General features: G+C 37.7%; 1 protein-coding gene and 1 long non-coding RNA gene across 10 annotated transcripts in view; one reads left to right on the forward strand and one right to left on the reverse strand.

The window, feature by feature from the left end:
* The window catches only part of mcf2l2 (MCF.2 cell line derived transforming sequence-like 2), a 423,828-nt gene that overhangs the window by 40,436 nt on the left and 362,251 nt on the right, over positions 1 to 21,141 (reverse strand). For 6 of the 9 annotated variants that reach the window (XR_005634352.1, XM_039759061.1, XM_039759069.1 and 3 more), the window contains exons 24-27: positions 18,673 to 18,751; positions 13,723 to 13,792; positions 12,680 to 12,792; positions 11,768 to 11,863 (exon numbers count right to left, since the gene is read on the reverse strand). Coding sequence is in view for 8 of the 9 variants with exons in the window: in XM_039759061.1 (XP_039614995.1) it covers positions 11,768 to 11,863; positions 12,680 to 12,792; positions 13,723 to 13,792; positions 18,673 to 18,751 (358 nt within the window). In the remaining variant the exon portion in view is untranslated. The remainder of the gene's footprint in view (positions 1 to 11,767; positions 11,864 to 12,679; positions 12,793 to 13,722; positions 13,793 to 18,672; positions 18,752 to 21,141) is intronic. The other 3 variants (XM_039759102.1, XM_039759079.1, XM_039759088.1) reach the window with 1 other exon arrangement.
* LOC120532770 overlaps positions 4,675 to 21,141 on the forward strand; it is a 30,338-nt gene continuing 13,871 nt past the window's right edge. The window contains exon 1 of the long non-coding RNA XR_005634361.1: positions 4,675 to 4,837. This is a non-coding gene — a long non-coding RNA (uncharacterized LOC120532770). The remainder of the gene's footprint in view (positions 4,838 to 21,141) is intronic.

A 21,141-nucleotide genomic window follows, 5' to 3' on the forward strand; every position in this document is an offset into this window, starting at 1 on the left:
GCATGCTCCTAGCTTAATCGAAGTAGGCTAGGCACTTTTTATAACTTTTTAGTTAGTACATTAGACAAATTATTTGTGTTTTGGTAAATTATGCACATTATATTATATATCAAAAACTAGCAAAATACCCGCGCTTCGCAGCGAAGAAGTAGTGTGTTAAAGAAGTAATGAAAAGGAAACATTTTAATAATAACGTAACACGATTGACAATATAATTTTGTTGTCATTGTCATGAGTGTTGCTGGCATATATATATATTTATATAGCAAAATACCCGGGCTTCGCAGCGGAGAAGTAGTGTGTTAAAGAAGCAATGAAAAGAAAAGGAAACATTTTGAAAATAACGTAACATGATTGTCAATGTAATTGTTTTGTCACTGTTGTGAGTGATGAGTGTTGTTGTCATATATATATATATATACATATATATATATATATATATATATACACACACACATATAAACATATATACATATACATATATACATACATATATACACATACATATACACACACACATAAATACATACACACATACATACATACATACATACATACACACACATATATACACACAAATACATATATATATATATATATACATACACACACACATATATAAACATATATATACATATACATACATATCTACATATATACACACACAGCTATTTCAGATCAGTGCAATACGCTGCTTGTTAAAACGGATGACACCCGCTCTTACGTGCAAGTCTGCGTGGATATTATGAACTATCGTATTTGTTCAAGTTCTATTTAAATTTTAAATAGAAGGAATTTTTATTTAGTCGACAGAAATATCTTTGGTAGGAATGGTAAAACAGACAGGAATATTATTCTGAATAAATCAACTCAAACCTTAAACAACTTATAATATTTTGCTCTCCATAAAAATATATCCTGTCTAAATTATACAAGTTAGAAATAAAGTAAACGTTAAAAGAACAAACATTCAAATTTCTTTACTCTTATGTAATTTTATATAAAAATAAACTTAGATTTTAAATATCCCAAAAGATTTTGCTCTCCATAAAAATATATCCTGTCAAAATTATACAAATTCAAATATGAACATGCTGCATAACAAAACCTGGAAATATAAATAAAATGTGTTCCTTTCAGCAATAACAAATCAAATCATTCAGTTGTCTTTGCTCATATGTCATTTTAGAGCTGGACGCCTGGCATCTTTTTTTGGCAACAGGTTCGTTTCTGTTTGGTGTGAGGTTCTGTGTTGTGGAGATTCTCAGGATGGATTGCAGGTGCTCATCAGTGAGGCGACTCCTGTGTGCTGTTTTGTTAGTCTTTATCACTGAGAAGAGCTTCTCACACAGATATGTGCTACCAAACATGCACAAGGTTCGAGCCGCATGTAGACGGACTTTTTTTGTTCTTCAAAGTCACCAAAGCGCCGTGCAAACTCAGTGCGCTCAGTTTATCAGCAAAGTGCGATTTGGGAACACCGTAGTGACGACTTGGTTTAACATTACTTGGCAACAGGGAAAGTGGGGCAAATTGCACTGGTGCATTTGTGTCTCCCATAAAAGCAGCTTCACTTGAAATCACTTTGTGATTGTGCACGGGTAAAACGTCCGCTGAAGTGTCAGATTCTTATTTAATTATCTGCTTTCTGTATCTTCTGCATTGCATTCAGGTTACCCTGATGTTTTGTCTCATAGTGCCGTCTTAGATTAAATTCTGTAATTACAGCCACATTAGCTCCACAAATGAGACACACGGGTTCAGTAAACATATACTCAGCCTCCCATCGGTTTTTAAAGGCTCTATTTTCAGAATCAACTTTTCTCTTCAGCATCGTGTGAGCTAGCTTCGCAATAACTTGCAGCATCATAACTAAGTGTTAGGCAAGGCAGCTGAAGCGCTGCATTATGGGATCTGTAGTTTATTGTGTTACCAGCGCTTCATATACCGGGCTTTAATAACAATAATACAGTATATAAAATGATCTCGGGGCGGATATAATTACACGCCGGGCGGATGTGGCCGCGCCCTTGAGTTTGACACATATGGACTAAATAGAACTTGAAAAGATATATTTTTCAAATGTGATCGCGCAATTCAGATAGAGTTGACGCACTACAGCCTGCATGCCTCAATAAGTCATCCTCCCTCGCTCTTACTTTTTACCGCTCATCTAATGAATACACTGAGTATGGCTTTACCAAAACAATCATTGATGGCGAATAAAGTATCCATTATTCGAGTATGTAGATCGGGTTATATATATATATACATATATATATATACCCGCATCGCAGCGAGAAGTAGTGTGTTAAAAAGCTAGAAAAGAAAAGGGAACATTTTAAAAATAACGTAACATGACTGTCAATATACAGTATTTGTTTTGTGAGTGTTACTGAGTGTTGCTGTCATCAAGGATTTGATTATCATTATTTCTTTCAATCAGGTTCGTATTTGTAGGATGTGTTGTGTTCAAGTTACATTCCGTGTTTGTCAATCGTTGTAAAGATGACAGGTTTCATTCATCGATTCGTTTCTTACTGCATCAATAAACAGCTCGTCTTCTTCTTTATCTGAGACCTGACACACTGCATGCACGGGTTTTTTTTACACTGTCTTCCTTTAGCGGGACATTGACTTTTTCCAACGTGTGCTTTGTTTTGGATTTATGAATATGCTTGTATGTATCAGACGCTTCATATTTTTGCTGCCTTTTCAATTGTGTAATTGGTTTTGTTCAGCTCTTTGGAACTGTTGCTTTTATCTGTGCACTGCGTCAGTTCACGTGAGCCACTCGGTGTACATGCATCGAAGGTTCCCAAGCTGTGCTGGTGCCATCTCGTGCTATGTCCATGACTGTATTTAATGTTACCTTAGTCCTGGCACTTAAAACTTTCTCTCGCAGTTTCGCTGAGTTTGTCAAACACCACCCTGACCATCTCATCTTCCTCTGCATAAGCACAGTCCTTCACCCGTGAATATTTAGTGGAGTTTGCTATTGGATTGCCGCTGACGGACGGCCTTATATGGGCAGGCACTAAATTACAAACGCCAGCGGCAGCCTGTCTATGAACTTAATTTAAAGTGTAGGTTTACATCGTGCTTTGTTTCCGAAGTAGCAGAATTCATGAATATGGTTGTATATGTCACTCGCTCGCTTCTTATTGTTTAGCTGCCTTCTCAATTATATAATGCATGTTTTCTTAAGCGCTTTTTTTTAGGTCTTCCTGGTTTTCTATGTACTGCGTGATTACGTGGGAGGCGTGATGATGTCACACGAAACTCCGCCCCCACGGCGTTGAAGCTCATCTCCATTACAGTAAATGGAGAAAAACTGCTTCCAGTTATGACCATTACGGGTAGAATTTCGATATAAAACCTGCCCAACTTTTGTAAGGAAGCTGTAAGGAATGAACCTGCCAAATTTCAGCCTTCCACCCACACGGGAAGTTGGAGGGAGAGAGAGCGAGAGCGAGAGCGAGTGAGTGAGTGAGTGAGTGAGTGAGTGCTTTGCCTTTTATTAGTATAGATGCCGGCAGTCTCAAATTCTCGCCGATAAACATTATAAATATACCCGAAGAGACACTTTTAAGGAAATTTAGAAAATTTTGCTTGGAGAAGGAGGTCGGCTTAAATACCGGTCATCGGCAAATACATGTAATTTAGTGGGTAGAGAAGGGGTTCAGCTAAAATACCGGGTCGGCCTGTATTCCGGGATCTACGGTACCTCAACAGCTTCCCTCAATATCCATCCAGAGACCAAATCCTATCAGCTCAGAAGCAAAATGCACAACTGAAAAGGTCACTAACCCCCTAGGGTCTTTGGGTGTCTAGACTTCTAGCAAGAGGAGCTGCTATCTACCCAGGTAGCAGTGTTTTCACATCCATTTGCTTTGTTTCTGCTTTTGGCACATTAAGAAGTGTAGTTTAGAGAAAGTTGTTATATACAGTATGTAGTGAATAAACTTTTGAACCCAATTCTCTACTTCACCTTGAACTATTTCTAATAAACTTTCAGTGGTCTACAGGTAAGAGAAAGGAGGGAATTTTTTTAACTATTGTTGCAGTCAACCCTAATTTACTGTGATCGAGACCACAAGTGGAACTGTAGACTGCAGCTGCACCTGCACGACCAGCTGGTATGACTTGATAGAGAAAAAGTCAAAGGTTTAGGCTACTCCAGTCTACACAGAAAGTGCTAAGGTAAAGATAGGTCAGTATCAGATCCCTTCATGACAAAATAAATGGTTAAGAAAACCAAAACCATTACAGTTATCCTAAATGAACCCACCTCCCTTCCTGCCCCACAATGACTATTTTGTTCTTCTATTAGTATCATTTAAACTCAATTTAAATTTTCATAGCAATAATGAAAAAGGAAAACAAGAAGTACTATTAAATAACAAATTTAAGAAAATTCTTACTGAAATAAAATAACTACAATGGAATAGAATACCACTTGTGATAGAATGAAATAAACAAAATGGTAGTTATGAAATAATCATATAAAAATGCAGCAATAATTAATAATAAATTAATTTAATTGTGAAAAAAAAACCCTCTAATTTAAAAAGTTACCTAATTATTATGAAATATACAGTATCATCATCATTTTATTTTGTTTCAATAAGGTTCTTATTTTACATTATTACAGGCTTCATTTCAAAATTGGCTTATTATGGGCTTGTTGATAGACCATTTTTATTTAACAATGGGATTTGTTTGAATGACATACTTCTGAACAAACATTTTAATGCCAGCTCTGTTTATTTTAGAATTCATCTTTTCAGGATGACATTGTCACCCGAAGACTAAAAAGATGAACCTTTTCCTGTTGGTAAGTTATCTTCTGGCAATTATTTTTGCCTGATTGTTGTCAATAGTATACCAAATATCTTTAAAATTATTTTTTTTAACTATGCAAATTGACAAAAACTTTGATTGAGGCAGTAAGAGTTGTGATAGTTTTGCAGATGAAACACATACAGATAATTTAACATATGACAAGACAGATAGATACACTATATGGACAAAAGTATTGGGACACACTTTTTAATTATTGAATTTAGGTGTTTCAATCAAACCCATCACCCCAGATGTATAAAATCAAACACCTAGGCATGTAGTCTCCATTTATAAAATTTATGAAATAAAATGGGTTGTTCTGAAGACCTCAGTGACTTAAAGTGTACTACTGTGATAAGATGCCACCTCTGCATTAAGACAGTTTGTGAAATTTCATACCTGCTAGATATTCCACAGTCAATTGTAAGTGGTATTACTGGAAGGTGGAAGCGTTAAGGAACAACAGCAACACAGCCACGAAGAGTAAGACCATGTAAAATCACAGGTCTTTACAGGGTTAGCGACTGCTTAGGTTCATGTGCGCAAAAGTCACTAACACCCTGCTGTTTCCACTGCTGAAGAGTTCCAAACTTCTACTGGCATTAACGTAAGCACAAAAGCTTCATGGAATGGGTTTCCACGGATGAATGCAGGCCTCAAATCACCAAGTACAATGCCAAGCACCATATGGAGTGGTGTAAAGCACATCACCACTGGACTGTGGAGCAGTGGAAACATGTTCTATGGAGTGACGAATCACGCTTCTCTGTTTGGCAGTCAGATAGGAGACACTGGGTTTTGGCAGATGCCAAAAGAACGATATTTGCCTGACTGCACTGTACCAACTGTGAAGTTTGGTGGAGGAGGAATAATAATGTGGGGCTGTTAATCAGGGTTTGGGCTAGGCCCCTTACTTCCAGTGAAGGGCAATCGTAATGCTTCAGCATATCAAGATATTTTCGACAACACTATGCTTCCAACTTTTTGGAAACATTTTGGGAAAGGCCTTTTTCTATTCCAGCATGACATGGTTGGATGAGTTTGGTGTGGGAGATCTTGACTGGCCCACACAGGACCCTGACCTCAATACCATCAAACACATTAGGGAGGAACTGGAACGAAGATTGCAAGTCAGGTTTTCCCGTCCAGCATCTATGCCTGACCTCATAAATGCTCTACATTATGAATGGGCAGTAATTCCCACAGAAACACTCCATAATCTTGTGGAAAGCATTCCAAGAAGAGGGGAAGCTGTTATAGCTGCAAAGGGGAGACCAACTTTATATTAAAGTCTATGTATTTGAATGCAATGTCATTAAAGTCTCTGTTGGTGTAATGGTCAGGCGTCCCAAACCTTTTGTCCTTATGATGTAGATAGACTTTTTGTTCGAGGGTGAATGAAACTTTGTAGAAGCCAAAAATATACAAATTTCCATACCGAATTGGTCGAGTCCCGGGTTAACAACGACCATCTCTAGTACTGTTATCCAACATGGTGCTGGCGGAAACTGGCCGAAGAAGATGAAGAGGAAAGTAAAGAGAGTGGAACTGTGGGTAGGAACTTTGAATGTTGGCAGTATGACTGGTAAGGGGAGAGAGTTATCAGATATGATGGAGAAAAGGAAGGTTGATATATTGTGCGTGCAAGAGACTAAATGTAAGGGGAGTAAGGCCAGGTGGATTGGAGGTGGATTCAAATTGTTCTATCATGGTGTAGATGGGAGGAGAAATGGGGTAGGAGTTATTATGAAGGAACAGTATGTCAAGAGTGTTTTGGAGGTGAAAAGAGTGTCAGGCAGAGTAATGTTTATGAAGCTGGAAATTGGAGGTATGATGATGAATGTTGTTAGTGCATATACACTGCAAGCTGGGTGTGCAATGGGTAAGAAAGAAGATTTTTGGAGTGAGTTGGATGAAGTGATGAACAGTGTACCCAAGGGACTGAAAGTGGTGATTGGAGTGGATTTCAATGGGCATGTTAATGAAGGGAACAGTGGAGACGAGGAGGTGATGGGTAGGTATAGTGTCAAGGAGAGGAATGAAGAAGGTCAGAGGATAGTGGATTTTGCCAAAAGGATGGACATGGCTGTGGTGAATATGTATTTTAAGTAGAGGGAGGAACATAGGGTTACGTACAAGAGTGGATGAAGATGCACACAGGTAGATTACATCCTATGTAGAAGAGATGATCTGAAGGAGATTGAAAACTGCAAAGTGGTGGCAGGGGAAAGTGTAGCTAGGCAGCATAGGATGGTGGTCTGTAGGATGACGTTGGAGATCAAGAAGAGGAAGAGAGTGAGGGCAGAGCCAAGGATCAAATGGTGGAAGTTGAAAAAGGAAGACTGCAAGGTTGAGTTTAGGGAGGAGGTGAGACAGGCACTGGGTGGCAGTGAAGAGTTACCAGACAGCTGGGAAACTACAGCAGATGTAGTAAGTGTGACAGCAAGAAGGGTGTTTGGCGAGACATCTGGAAAGAGGAAGGAGGAAAAGGAAACCTGGTGGTGGAATGAGGAAATACAGGAGAGTATACAGAGGAAGAGGATGGCAAAGAAGAAGTGGTATAGTCATGCATAGAGATGCAGAAAGTAGACAAGGTGCAAGGTGAAGAGAGAGGTGGCGAAGGCTAAAGAAAAGGGCGTATGATGAGTTATATGAGAGGTTGGATACTAAGGAGGGAGAAAAGGACCTGTACCGACTGGTTAGACAGAGGGACCAAGCTGGGAAAGATGTGCAGCAGGTTAGGGTGATAAGAGGAAAAAGATGGAAACGTACTCACAAGCGAGAAGAGTGTATTGACCAGATGGAAAGAGTACTTTGAGAGGCTGATGAATGAAGAGAACGAAAGAGAGAAGAGGTTGGATGATGTGAAGATAGTGAATCAGGAAGTGCAACGGATTAGCAAGGAGGAAGTAAGGACAGCTATGAAGAGGATGAAAAATGGAAAGGCCGTTGGTCCAGATGACATACCTATGGAAGCATGGAGGTGTCTAGGAGAGATGGCAGTGGAGTTTTTAACCAGATTGTTTAATGGAATCTTGGAAAGTGAGAGGATGCCTGAGGAGTGGAAAAGAAGTGTACTGGTACCAATATTTAAGAATAAGGGATATGTGCAGGACTGCAGTAACTACAGGGGAATAAAATTGATGAGCCACAGCATGAAGTTATGGGAAAGAGTAGTGAAAGCTAGATTAAGAAGTGAGGTGATGATTAGTGAGCAGTATAGTTTCATGCCAAGAAAGAGCACCACAGATGCAATGTTTGCTCTGAGTATGTTGATGGAGAAGTATAGAGAAGCCCAGAAAGAGTTGCATTGTGTCTTTGTGGACTTGGAGAAAGCATGTGACAGGGTGCCTCGAGAGGAGCTGTGATATTGTATGAGGAAGTTGGGAGTGACAGAGAAGTACGTAAGAGTTGTACAGGATATGTACGAGGGAAGTGTGACAGTGGAGAGGTCTGCAGTAGGAGTGATGGATGCATTCAAGTTGGAGGTGGGATTACATCAGAGATTGGATCCGAGCCCTTTCTTATTTGCAATGGTGATGGACAGGTTGACAGACGAGATTAGACAGGAGTCCCCGTGGACTATGTTTGCTGATGACATTGATCTCTAGCGATAATAGGGAGCAGGCTGAAGAGACCCTGGAGAGGTGGAGATATGCTCTAGAAAGGAGAAGAATGAAGGTCAGCAGGAACAAAACGGAATACATGTGTGTAAATGAGAGGGAGGTCAGTGGAATGGTGAGGATGCAGGGAGTAGAGTTGGCGAAGGTGAATGAGTTTAAATACAGTAATCCCTCCTCGATCGCGGGGGTTGCATTCCAGAACCCCCCGAGATAGATGAAAATCCGCGAAGTAGAAACCATATGTTTGTGTAGTTATTTTTATATATTTTAAGCCCTTATAAACTCTCCCACACTGTTAACATTATTAGAGCCCTCTAGACATGAAATAACACCCTTTAGTCAAAAGTTTAAACTGTGCTCCATTACAAGACAGAGATGACAGTTCTTTCTCACAATTAAAAGAATGCAAATAGATCTCTTCAGGAGCAGAGAATTTCAGAGAGAGAGAGAGCTCGCAAAGAAAAGCAAACAATCAAAAAATCAATACGTGTGCTTTTAAGTTTGCCTTTTTTAGAGGAGCGTCAGTATCTTCTAAGCAAACAGCCTCTGTGCAAACAGCCCCTCTGCTCACATCTCCTCCCAGGCAGAGAACGTCAGAGAGAGAGAGAGATTAAAGCAAACCATCAAAAAATCAATAAGCGTGCTTTTGGAAGCATTGCAATAAAGTGGCATTTCTTAGAGGTGCATCTGTATCCACTAGGCAAACAGCACCTCTGCTCACAGCCCCTCCGTCAGGAGCAGAGAATGTCAGAGAGGGTGAGATAGAGGCAGAGACAAGCAAACAATCAAGCTCCGCGCGGGATGCATATCTTATAGCATTGAGGAGTTTTAGTTAATATGTAATACATGCTCTGATTGGGTAGCTTCTAAGCCATCTGCCAATAGCGTCCCTTGTATGAAATCAACTGGGCAAACAAACTGAGGAAGCATGTACCATAAATTAAAAGCCCCATTGTCCGCAGAAATCCGCGAACTAGCGAAAAATCTGTGATATATATTTAGATATGCTTACATTTAAAATCCGCGATAGAGTGAAGCCGCGAAAGTCGAAGCGCGATATAGCGAGGGATTACTGTACTTGCAATCAACAATACAGAGTAATGGAGATTGTGGAAGAGAGGTGAAAAAGAGAGTGTAGGTAGGGTGGAATGGGTGAGAACAGTGTCAGGAGTAATTTGTGACAGATGGGTATCAGCAAGAATGAAAGGGAAGGTCTACAGGACGGTAGTGAGACCAGCTATGTTATATGGGTTGAAGACAGTGGCACTGACCAGAAAGCAGGTGGCAGAGTTAAAGATGCTAAGATTTGTACTGGGTGTGACAAGGATGGATAGGATTATAAATGAGTACATTAGAGGGTTAGCTCAAGTTGGACGGTTGGGAGACAAAGTCAGAGAGGAGAGATTGTGTTGGTTTGGACATGTGCAGAGGAGAGATGCTGAGTATATTGGGAGAAGGATGCTAAGGATAAAGATGCCAGGGAAGAGGAAAAGAGGAAGGCCTAAGCAAAGGTTTATGGATGTGATGAGAAGAGGACATGCAGGTGATGGGTGTAACCGGACAAGATGCAGAGGACAGAAAGATATAGAAGAAGATGATCCGCTGTGGCAACCCCTAACGGGAGCAGCCGAAAGGAGAAGAAGAGAAGCCAAAGTAAAAAAAAATAAAAATAAACTGTACTTTAAAAACCTAAAGGCCTAGTTACATTTTTCCACTGTTATGATCCATGGGAAAACTCCTCAAAAAACAACAAAAACAAACTGGGAACAAGACACAGTCATGTGCTGTACTACTTCCACAATATAATACTGCCAGTATATCTGATCACCCCATCTCATAGTGCCTGTTGCGCATTATCTCCTTATTATTTTCAATGTTCCACCGCGAACATCCTACAACTCTAGCCTGGGACTATTACTTATCATGTCTCAGAAACTTTCCATCTGTCTTCTTGCATGCTCGCAAAGGCTTATGGAATGCAGGTGGTTCCTGTCACTGTCTAATGGACTACTTTCACTCCAGCATTTAGCCCTGCCAATATGAAGACTGTCAGACACAATACTTTGGTATTTTAAGAAGAACTGGCAATATGTTGGGGGTGCTCAAATGGAGATGTTCACTGCAAAATATTCACATTGAAAAAGAGGTTTTCAGTAGTTTAAGATGGACTGAGGACAGTGTCTACTCGCAATTTTACTAGAAGCATGTCACCCAGAATTTTCAGCCGTGGACAATTAATATTAGGAACTCATGTGTAATTTATTCATGGTTTCTTTCTGTGCAGACACAGTGCTCAATCAATCTTGATCTACAAACGACTTCTTCTTCAATATAATATTTTAAAGAGCACTTGTCTGTTTGATCATTCCCAATATATCTTCAATTCATCTAAAAATAGCATCATGTCTTAAATTATCTCTTTCAATCTCTATCTCTATCTACCCCAACTTCAGACTTCAACATTGCCAGATGGAATACAAGTAGTGCTAAAGATCTCAGGTAGCCTACTGCCAAAATTCAGGCAAAAGTAACCAACAGCAAAGGACTAGCCAATAGGAACAGCCTGTTGGTCTTTGTCTTGAATGAAGTCTAAATCATCATGAAAAGAGGCATTTTGAAATAAATAATGCTGGCAATAAAAAAGCCACTTGGAAAAATGCCATTTTTAAATAAAACCTACAATAATGAAATATATTTTTGAAACAAATACAGAATAATTATTATGAAATACAATGTTATGCATTTTGTAAAATCTAATGACTCATTTATAAATATTGCTGTACTTTTTCATTTCATTTACTTCATAATTCTCATTTTATTTATTTCAATTTGGCATAAAAGGAATTATACACATGAAAGGTGCTAGGCTGCTTTCTTACCATCCAGAACAAGGGACAAATATTGAGACTCAAAAACAATAGTATCATTTTGTTTCTTCTCCTTGTTTGCTTTGGGCAATTTCAAGAATTCGACTAAAACTTCAGGTTAAAAAGCATTATAAAAACTAAGGGTTATTAAATGTTACTTGATCACCTCAGAACAATAAATAAATAATTGGTATATTAAAGCAATGATAGTTTTATTTTTCCAGAGGTAATATTGTACTGAAACTGGAAATAGGCTCTGACTTTATTTTCTTCTCTGGCTATTAATTTTACTATTTCCCTTACTGAATAAACCTAAAATTTTCATTACATAATTATGACAGCACACCTGATGAGAATTTAATTGTAGGAAAAAAAGGTTAAAAAAATATGGCATATGGGCTGAAGTGTTTGAGGCTTGTATGTTAATATTACCTTTAGGTTGTTGTCTGCGGTTGGAAAGACCCTGCAATGTGAAGCGCTTTTTAGCAAGAGCGGAACGTTCAAGATTCTGACTGGCAGAAGCATCAGCTGGGGAAGGAAAGGCAAAGGCAGAAAATAAGGCAGGAAGGGGATGCTGTGGAAAGGTTAGGGGTTTCCATGAAAGCATTCACTTGAAACACAGTCAGAAAGCACTCTGAGAATAATAAATTCATTCTTGTTGCTTATGATATTTTAAATATTTACAGTGAATCCAAACACAATCTCTTTAGCTTTTCATTTTTGATTCATTTACTTAAACAAAAGAGTAATTTCTGTAGAGTGTTACAATATGGAATGCTTTACAACATGCTGCTAGAAATAAAGTTCATATTTTGTTTCATGCCGTTATCATGCAGCTTTGAATAAGGTATAGATTAATAACAGCTAGATAAAGATGAGATTGAAGCATTATTTAATGTACAAAAGTTGGAATGAAACGGAAATTTGATGAGAACACTAAAATCATGTTTTATATGTGAAACAATCTTGAAAATAACTACTGTAAAACAATTAACTTATTTTCAGTTTTGAAGATATTCTGTTCTGAGAAAAGCATTTAAACATTGCAACATATCCATTCACTGTAATTTTAATAATAGCATATTGGAAAAGTTGGGATGAAATGAATGATGTTTCTTCACACAGGCAACTTTGAAAGAGACAATGCTCTTAATAACTGTGAAGTGCAGACAAACTTTTTTCATGGTATATGTGTAAGTGGAGTATGTTACATAAAAACAGCTTAAAGACCAGCATACTTAAATAAGCAGAGAGGCTTATTTGTTAATGCTTTTAATAATTGTTTAAAATATACAATAATTAGCGGTTGTCACCTGTAAATTTAAACACAAATAAATAACTCACTTTGCTTTAATCTGATGTTGGGGCTTGAGGTGCCACTTCTTCTGATAACACTTTCAGGACTAGAGGACTCAGATTTATTATTTTCTTGCTTAGAAACAGACCTCCTTAGATTTCTTAAAAACATGAACACCACAAATAAATACTTTTAAAAACATCAATGACTCAGGCAACAGACTTAAATTCATCACATAAGCTCTTCCATTTGTGTCAAATTCTAGCTTTAAACCTTGTATCTCATTATGCATACAGTAATGCACAATTGGAGTCAAGTAATATCAGTACATACTGAAGCATTTAGACCATAATTCATTAATTTATTTCAGAATATACTGAAAAAGTTATTTTCAGTACCTTAATGCATCAGTTCCATTTGGAAATATAATAAAATAAATAATTTTTGATTTTTACATTGTTACAGTATGGTCAGTAATTTAAATGAAACTTAGAAATGTCTTAATTAATTAGAAATCTGTTCATAATTCACTATTACAGTCTAAGAATCAAGAGGAGTAGGCAGCGATCTTCCTATTGTTGTCAATGACACATAGCTTTACTGCCTGCTAATAACTCACCTGACTCCTGTTATGTAATTAGTATGCATTTGTGATCACTACTGGGCCTTCCATTACTATCCATTTACTTATAAAGGCCACAGTTACTGGTGAAGACAAACACAATTAATTTTATTTACAACGTTGTAAAATAATTTAAATATTGATTAACTGAGCAATGTTAAAAAATACAGTGGGCAGTGACATAAGTTTGGTAAAAATCAAACAACACAAGTCTTACTTTTTTTGTGATGCATAAAGAAAAACAACAAAACAATATAGTAATTGATAAAGATATTTTAAAGACCAAGACAACATCAGAAAAGAAAATATAGATTTTGCTTTTCAGTGTTTAACTGCCCTGTGTCTGGTTAAATCTGCAGCTTGTGACTGATCACAGGTAAAGCATACCTTTATTAAACAGTTAATGCTGGCTAAGTAATACATGTAATATATACTTTAAACTGTATGACAAAATAGAATGCACAATACCTGGCATTAGGGGAGTGCATAGGAGCATGGTAGACATTTTCAGTTATCCTTTGATGAAGTTGACTTGCTTCTGCAAATAAACAAAAAGGGGGGATAAAATTATAAATACTATGAACATGCATTAATGTTACTAGACATCAATATCTTCATATATAAATAAATACAGAATTTGTCTTGAAGCAATGAAACAAACAGTAAAAGTAATGAAGTATAAAAAGTAAACGAGTGTTAGCAAATTTCTATAACGTTAAATAAATAATTTAAAAGAGCAAATTCCATGCAATCATGGATTCAGAATATGTACAGTAGGTTCAGAAAGTATTCAGACACCTTCACTTTTTCATATTTTGTTACATTTCAACCATGTGTTAAAATCATTTAAATTGTCTTTTCCCACATGAAACACTTGATACACCAGAATGACAAAAAAAAAACAAAAACAGAATTCTTGACATTTTTGCAAATTTATTAAAAAAATGAAAATACTACATTATTAAAAAAAGTAAATACTACATTGGCACTACAAGCACTTTGCTATGACACTTGACATTTAGCACAGGTGCATTCCGTTCTATTGATGTGAGGGCTTGAGATGTTTCTACATATTATTTGGAGCCCACCTGTGGTCAATTCAATTGCTTAGACATAATTACACAAGGCCCCACAGCTGACAATGTGTATCAGAGCAAAAGCCAAGTCATGATGTCAAAGGAATTTCCTAGATTAGAAAAAGGATTGTGTTTTAGGCATAGATCTGGGGAAGGCTACAATACAAAAATATGAAGCATTGAAGATTCCCAATTCTTAAATGGAAGAAACTGAGCTTGGCTGAACTGAGTAATCGTGGGAGAAGGGCTATGGTAAGAGAGGTGACCAAGAACCTGATGGTCATTCTTTCTGAGCTCTGGAGAATCTGTGTGGAGATGGGAGAAACTTTCAGAAGGGCTACTATCAATACAACACTCCGATGATGATGACTATGTGACAGAGTGATCAGACAGGAGCCTCTCATTAGTAAAAGACACCTAAAAGCCCACTTGCAAAAAGGCACCTAAAGGACTTTCAGAATGTGAGAAACAAGATTCTTTGGTCTTATGAAACCAAGGTCGACATTAGGTCTGTAGGAAACCTGTGCAATATCATTACAACAGTGAAGCATGGTGATGGCAGCATCATGCTTTTGGGGATATTTTCTGTGGAAGGGATTTGGAGACTAGACAATGTTGAGGGAAACCTGAAAGGAGCAAACCACAGAGATATCTTTATTAAAAATGTGCTCTGGTAAAAAAAAGTGCTCTGGACCTCAGACTGGGCCAAAGGTTCACCTTTCGATGGTACAATGACCCTAAGCACAAAGCAAAGCCAACACAAGAGTTGCTTAGGGAAAACTCTAGGAATTTCCTTTGGTTACACGGCCAGAACACTTCCTTTGGTTACCTAATCAAACATCGCTGGAGAGACCTTGTTATATTTGTCCACTGACTGTCTCCATCCAAACTGACACAGCTTGAGAAGATCTGCAGAGAAGAAAATCCCCAAATTCAGGTGTACGAAGTTGTCAAGTCATACCCAAGAATGCTCCAGTCCATAACTGCTGACAAAGTACTGACTGAAAGGCCTGCGTAGATGTGCCAATATGATCTTTTAGGTTTTCGTTTGAATAAAGGTACAAAATTCCAAAAATCCTATTTTCAGTTTGTCATTCTGAGGTATTGAGTTTTGTTTGATGTTGGGGTAAAAATGAATTTAAATGATTTTAGCACAAGGCTTCAACATAGCGAAGAGGTCTGAATACTTTCTGAATCCACTATATAACCTAGGATTGTTATTGCCAGTCTTCAGTACCAATAAACCACCCATGTTCTCCTCAAAATACAGTGTTCTTCCCATGTCTCCATAAATTACAAGTTAAACAGTATTTCAATTGACATATTATTATCAAATAAAACACAGCACCTCTTCTGGACCTGGATCTGGTACAATTGCCCCCCTTCCCACAACTATACCAACATTTCTGCCAGTAGATGAGTAGGGATAACAAGAAATGTATAGCCATGGATATGTTTTGTTTTTTAAGTGGTTGTGCTTGTGTGTATTGCTTTTTCCAATTTACTGTTATAAAACATAGGTTGCAATGGAATGTATTGGTTGTTAGTCTTGATTGGGTATAAAGTTCAACAGTATAGTACATAGTATGCAGATATAGTGCAGCAGAGTCAGATCCCCAAACAAAGCAATGGCACAATGGATCTATCTAACAGTACCAAATTAGAAAAAATAAAAATCAGATATAAAATGTACAAAGCAGTAACAAGATACAGTATTACAAGTAACTTGTCAGCAAGGTAATAGGTACCAACACAATGGTCACAGATCTAAATCATGTTCAATGTCAGATTGTGTAATGTACACAGAGTATAGATCAAGCACATGGCTGTATGTATTTTAACAATTTAATGGTCCAGCAATAACAATTACTTGTAAGCCTGCTGAAACGGCATTGAATGCTACAATATTACTTGTTGGCCTGGCTGAGGGTATGGAACAAGTAGTTTGCAAATGGGGAAGGTCGTCGTGGAGGGCAGGTCTAAGATGAAGAAGACTGCTTTTTTAAGTCATTTTGTACTATAAATGTCCTTTATGGATGAGAGTATGGCTCCGTGCTGTGTTCATATATGTATGCTCAATTACATATACAATATAAAACCAAATCATTTTAATGGGATCATTTCCACTTGTATTTCTTTTGTATTGTACTTCAAGATTACTCCATGAGTTCCAGAGCACATTACGATTCAAGAATTTTAAATTGCTAATTTATGCAATCTTCTAAGCTATTTAGCAATAAAAAATAGGACTTTAATGAAAAAGGGCACTGATCAAAGAAAAGGAAAAAAATACTGTGTGTACTTAAAAGTATTTAATAACTTTTTGAATTTTAGTTGTAAACTAAGCATATCAATCAAAATACCTGTTCATGCAAAACAGCCATACTGTGTAGCAGAGATCCTAAATTACAGCCCAGTCTCTGATAACATCTGGAGCAAATTTATAATCCATGTATTATTCAAATGAAGAGATAATGAATCTTTAGAATGGCTACAATACCTTCATGAATGTCTGCTGAACCAAACAGAACCAAAACTATTTTAATGGATTTATTTTCTCACTTTTGAAAGATGTCTGTTTGGCTGATATTAATAAAATACCCTTGAAAGACTTAAAGCAAACTAAAGTTCTATATACAGTTGTGCTTGAAAATTTGTGAACCCTTTAGAATTTTCTATATTTCTGCATAAATATGACCTAAAACATCATCAGATTTTCACTCATGTCCTAAAAGTAGATAAAGAGAAACCAGTTAAACAAATAAGACAAAAATATCATACCTGGTCATTTATTTATTGAGGAAAATGATCAAATATTACATATTTGTGAGTGACAAAAGTATGTGAACCTCTAGGATTAGTAGTTAGTTTGAAGGTGAAATTAGAGTCAGGTGTTTTCAATCAATGGGATGACAATCAGGTCTGAGTGGGCACCCTGTATTATTTAAAGAACAGGGATCTATCAAAGTCTGCTCTTCACAACACATGTTTGTGGAAGTGTATCATGGCATGAACAAAGGAGATTTCTGATGACCTCAGAAAAAAAGTTGTTGATGCTCATCACGCTGGAAAAGGTTACAAAACCATCCCTAAAGAGTTTGGACTCCACCAATCCACAGTCAGACAGATTGTGTACAAATGGAGGAAATTCAAGACCATTGTTACCCTCCCCAGGAGTGGTCAATCAACAATGATCACTCCAAGAGCAAGGCGTGTAATAGTCGGCAAGGTCACAAAGGACCCCAGGGTAACTTCAAAACAACTGAAGGCCTCTCTCACATTGGCTAATGTTCATGTTCATGAGTCCACCATCAGGAGAACACTGAACAACAATCGTGTGCATGGCAGGGTTGCAAGGAGAAAGCCACTGCTCTCCAAAAAAACCATTGCTGCTCGTCTGCAGTTTGCTAAAGATCACGTGGACAAACCAGACGGCTATTGGAAGAATGTTTTGTGGATGGATGAGACCAAAATAGAATTTTTAGGTTTAAATGAAAATCGTTATATTTGGAGAAAGGAAAATACTGCATTCCAGTATAAGAACCGTGGTAGTATCATGGTTTGGGCCTGTTTTGCTGCATCTGGGCCAGGCTTGCCTTCATTGATGGAAGAATGAATTCTGAATTATATCAGAGAATTCTAAAGGACATTGTCAGGACATCTGTCCATGAACTGAATCTCAAGAGAAGGTGGGTCATGCAGCAAGAAAACGACCATAAGCACACAAGTCGTTCTACCAAAGAATGGTTAAAGAAGAATAAAGTTAATGTTTTGGAATGGCCAAGTCAAAGTCCTGACCTTAATCCAATCAAAATGTTGTGGAAGGACCTGAAGCGAGCAGTTAATGTGAGGAAACCCACCAACATCCCAGAGTTGAAGCTGTTTTGTACGGAGGAATGGGCTAAAATTCCTCCAAGCCGGTGTGCAGGAATGATCAAAAGTTACCTGAAACGTTTAGTTCACACCAGATACTGAAAGCAAAGGTTCAAATACTTTTGCCATTCACAGATACAGTATGTAATATTCAACCATTTTCCTTAATAAATAAATGACCAAATATGATATTTTTGTCTCATTTGTTTAACTGGTTTCTCTTTATCTACTTTTAGGACTTCAGTGACAATCTGATGATGTTTTAGGTCATATTTATGCAGAAATATAGAAAATTGTAAAGGGTTCACAAACTTTCAAGCACAACTGTAAATGTAAAGTATTTAAGTATGCAAAGATTTATTTATCTTACTTTCTGCCACTCCAAGTATAGCGTTCCCAAGAATATTATTCACGACGAACATAAAAGACAAAGAACTTGTAGAATAAACAATTATAATGATTAACTAACCTCTGCATGCTTCAAGTTGTCCAGTCAAAACCTTTCTAATTTCAGAAACCCATAGATTCTTCTGATCCACCGATATTGCCTGATCCAGGAGAAAGTGTCAATTTGTTAAGTTCAAACACTGATCATATGTACCTAAAATTAACCAATAAAATCTAGCAGATTCCATTAATCTACTATACATTTTTAAATCCACATTCAAGATCACTAGTTTAATTACAGCAGTGCATTCATGACATAAAACAGAAATTGCGTCTTTACACAGGAGTAGAAATATGTAATCAGATACTGTACTCTGCAATCGCTTAATATACTGCAGTAGAATATATTAGCTATCACTGTTCATGGTTGGTTCCTGCCTTTTAACAGTGCTTCTGGGATAGATTCTGCTTACCTGAAACCCTAAAATTAGAATGCATAGGCTCATTAATTAACTAGCTTTTATAAGCAGCCAACCAAATAAGAAAGACAAGCTGATACCATTATCCTTTTTTTTTTGCAGTTCCTCCATTGTATGCTAGCAATGCAAAAATACTGAGAACAGATAAAAAGTTCTTTACTCCATTAATGGCACTTATGGACAAGAAAATGCATACTCAAATGTGACATTAAGGAAATGATTGTCAATCTGTAAAATTATATATATTTTTTTTTACAAAGCCATAGATAAAAATATATTTATATATAAACATATATAACCAAAAAAACAGCAAGACTTTATACAGTGCATCCGGAAAGTATTCACAGCGCATTACTTTTGTTATGTTACAGTCTTATTTCAAAATGAATTAAATTCATTTTTTTCCTCAGAATTCTACACACAACACCCCATAATGACAACATGAAAAACGTTTGAGGTTTTTGCAAATTTATTAAAAATAACAAAACTGAGAAATCACATGTACATAAGTATTAACAGCCTTTGCTCAATACTTTGTTGATGCACCTTTGGCAGCAATTACAGCCTCAAGTCTTTTTGAATATGATGCAACAAGCTTGGCCCACCTATCCTTGGCCAGTTTCGCCCATTCCTCTTTGCAGCACCTTTCAAGCTCCATCAGGTTGGATGGGAAGAGTCGGTGCCCAGCCATTTTAAGATCTCTCCAGAGATGTTCAATCAGATTCAAGTCTAGGCTTTGGCTGGGCCGCTCAAGGACATTCACAGAGATGTCCTGAAGCCACTCCTTTGATATCTTGGCTGTGTGCTTAGGGTCGTTGTCCTGCTGAAAGATGAACCATCGCCCCAGTCTGAGGTCAAGAGCGCTCTGGAGCAGGTTTTCATCCAGGATGTCTCTGTACATTGCTGCAGTCATCTTTCCCTTTATCCTAACTAGTCTCCCAGTTCCTGCCGCTGAAAAACATCCCCACAGCATGATGCTGCTGCCACCACCATGCTTCACTGTAGGGATGGTATTGGCCTGGTGATGAGTGGTGCCTGGTTTCCTCAAAACGTGCCGCCTGGTATTCACACCAAAGAGTTCAATCTTTGTCTCATCAGACCAGAGAATTTTGTTTCTCATGGTCTGAGAGTCCTTCAGGTACCTTTTGGCAAACTCCAGGCGCGCTGCCATGTTCCTTTTACTAAGGAGTGGCTTCCGTCTGGCCACTCTACCATACAGGCTTGATTGGTGGATTGCTGCAGAGATGGTGGTTGTTCTGGAAGGTTCTCCTCTCTCCACAGAGGAACTCTGGAGCTCTGACAGAGTGACCATTGGGTTCTTGGTCACCTTCCTGACTAAGGCTCTTCTCCCCCGATTGCTCAGTTTAGATGGCTGGCCAGCTCTAGGAAGAGTCCTGGTGGTTTCGAACTTCTTCCACTTACAGATGATGGAGGCCACTGTGCTCATTGGGACCTTCAAAGCAGCAGAAATTTTTCTGTAACCTTCCCCAGATTTGTGCCTCGAGACAATCCTGTCTTGGAGGTCTACAGACAATTCCTTTGACTTCATGCTTGGTTTGTGCTCTGACATGAACTGTCAACTGTGAGACCTTATAGAGACAGGTGTGTGCCTTTCCAAATCATGTCCAATCAACTGAATTTACCACAGGTGGACTCCAATTAAGCTGCAGAAACATCTCAAGGATGATCAGGGGAAACAGGATGCACCTGAGATCAATTTTGAGCTTCATGGCAAAGGCTATGAATAATTATGTACATGTGCTTTCTCAATTTTTTTATTTTTAATAAATTTGCAAAAATCTCAAGTAAACTTTTTTCACGTTGTCATTATGGGGTGTTGTGTGTAGAATTCTGAGGAAAAAAATGAATTTAATTAATTTTGGAATAAGGCTGTAACATAACAAAATGTGGAAAAAGTAATGCGCTGTGAATACTTTCCGGATGCACTGTATGTCATTTATACTACTATGTGCAGATATTTGTTATCTACTACTGCAATTTCAAAAGATGTATTAGCATTTTCTATGTCATAATCAATCAGAATTATTTCTAACAATTGAAAAATGTTGATT

Source organism: Polypterus senegalus, chromosome 1 (assembly GCF_016835505.1).
Source record: "Polypterus senegalus isolate Bchr_013 chromosome 1, ASM1683550v1, whole genome shotgun sequence".
Classification (NCBI taxonomy): Eukaryota; Metazoa; Chordata; class Cladistia; order Polypteriformes; family Polypteridae; genus Polypterus; species Polypterus senegalus.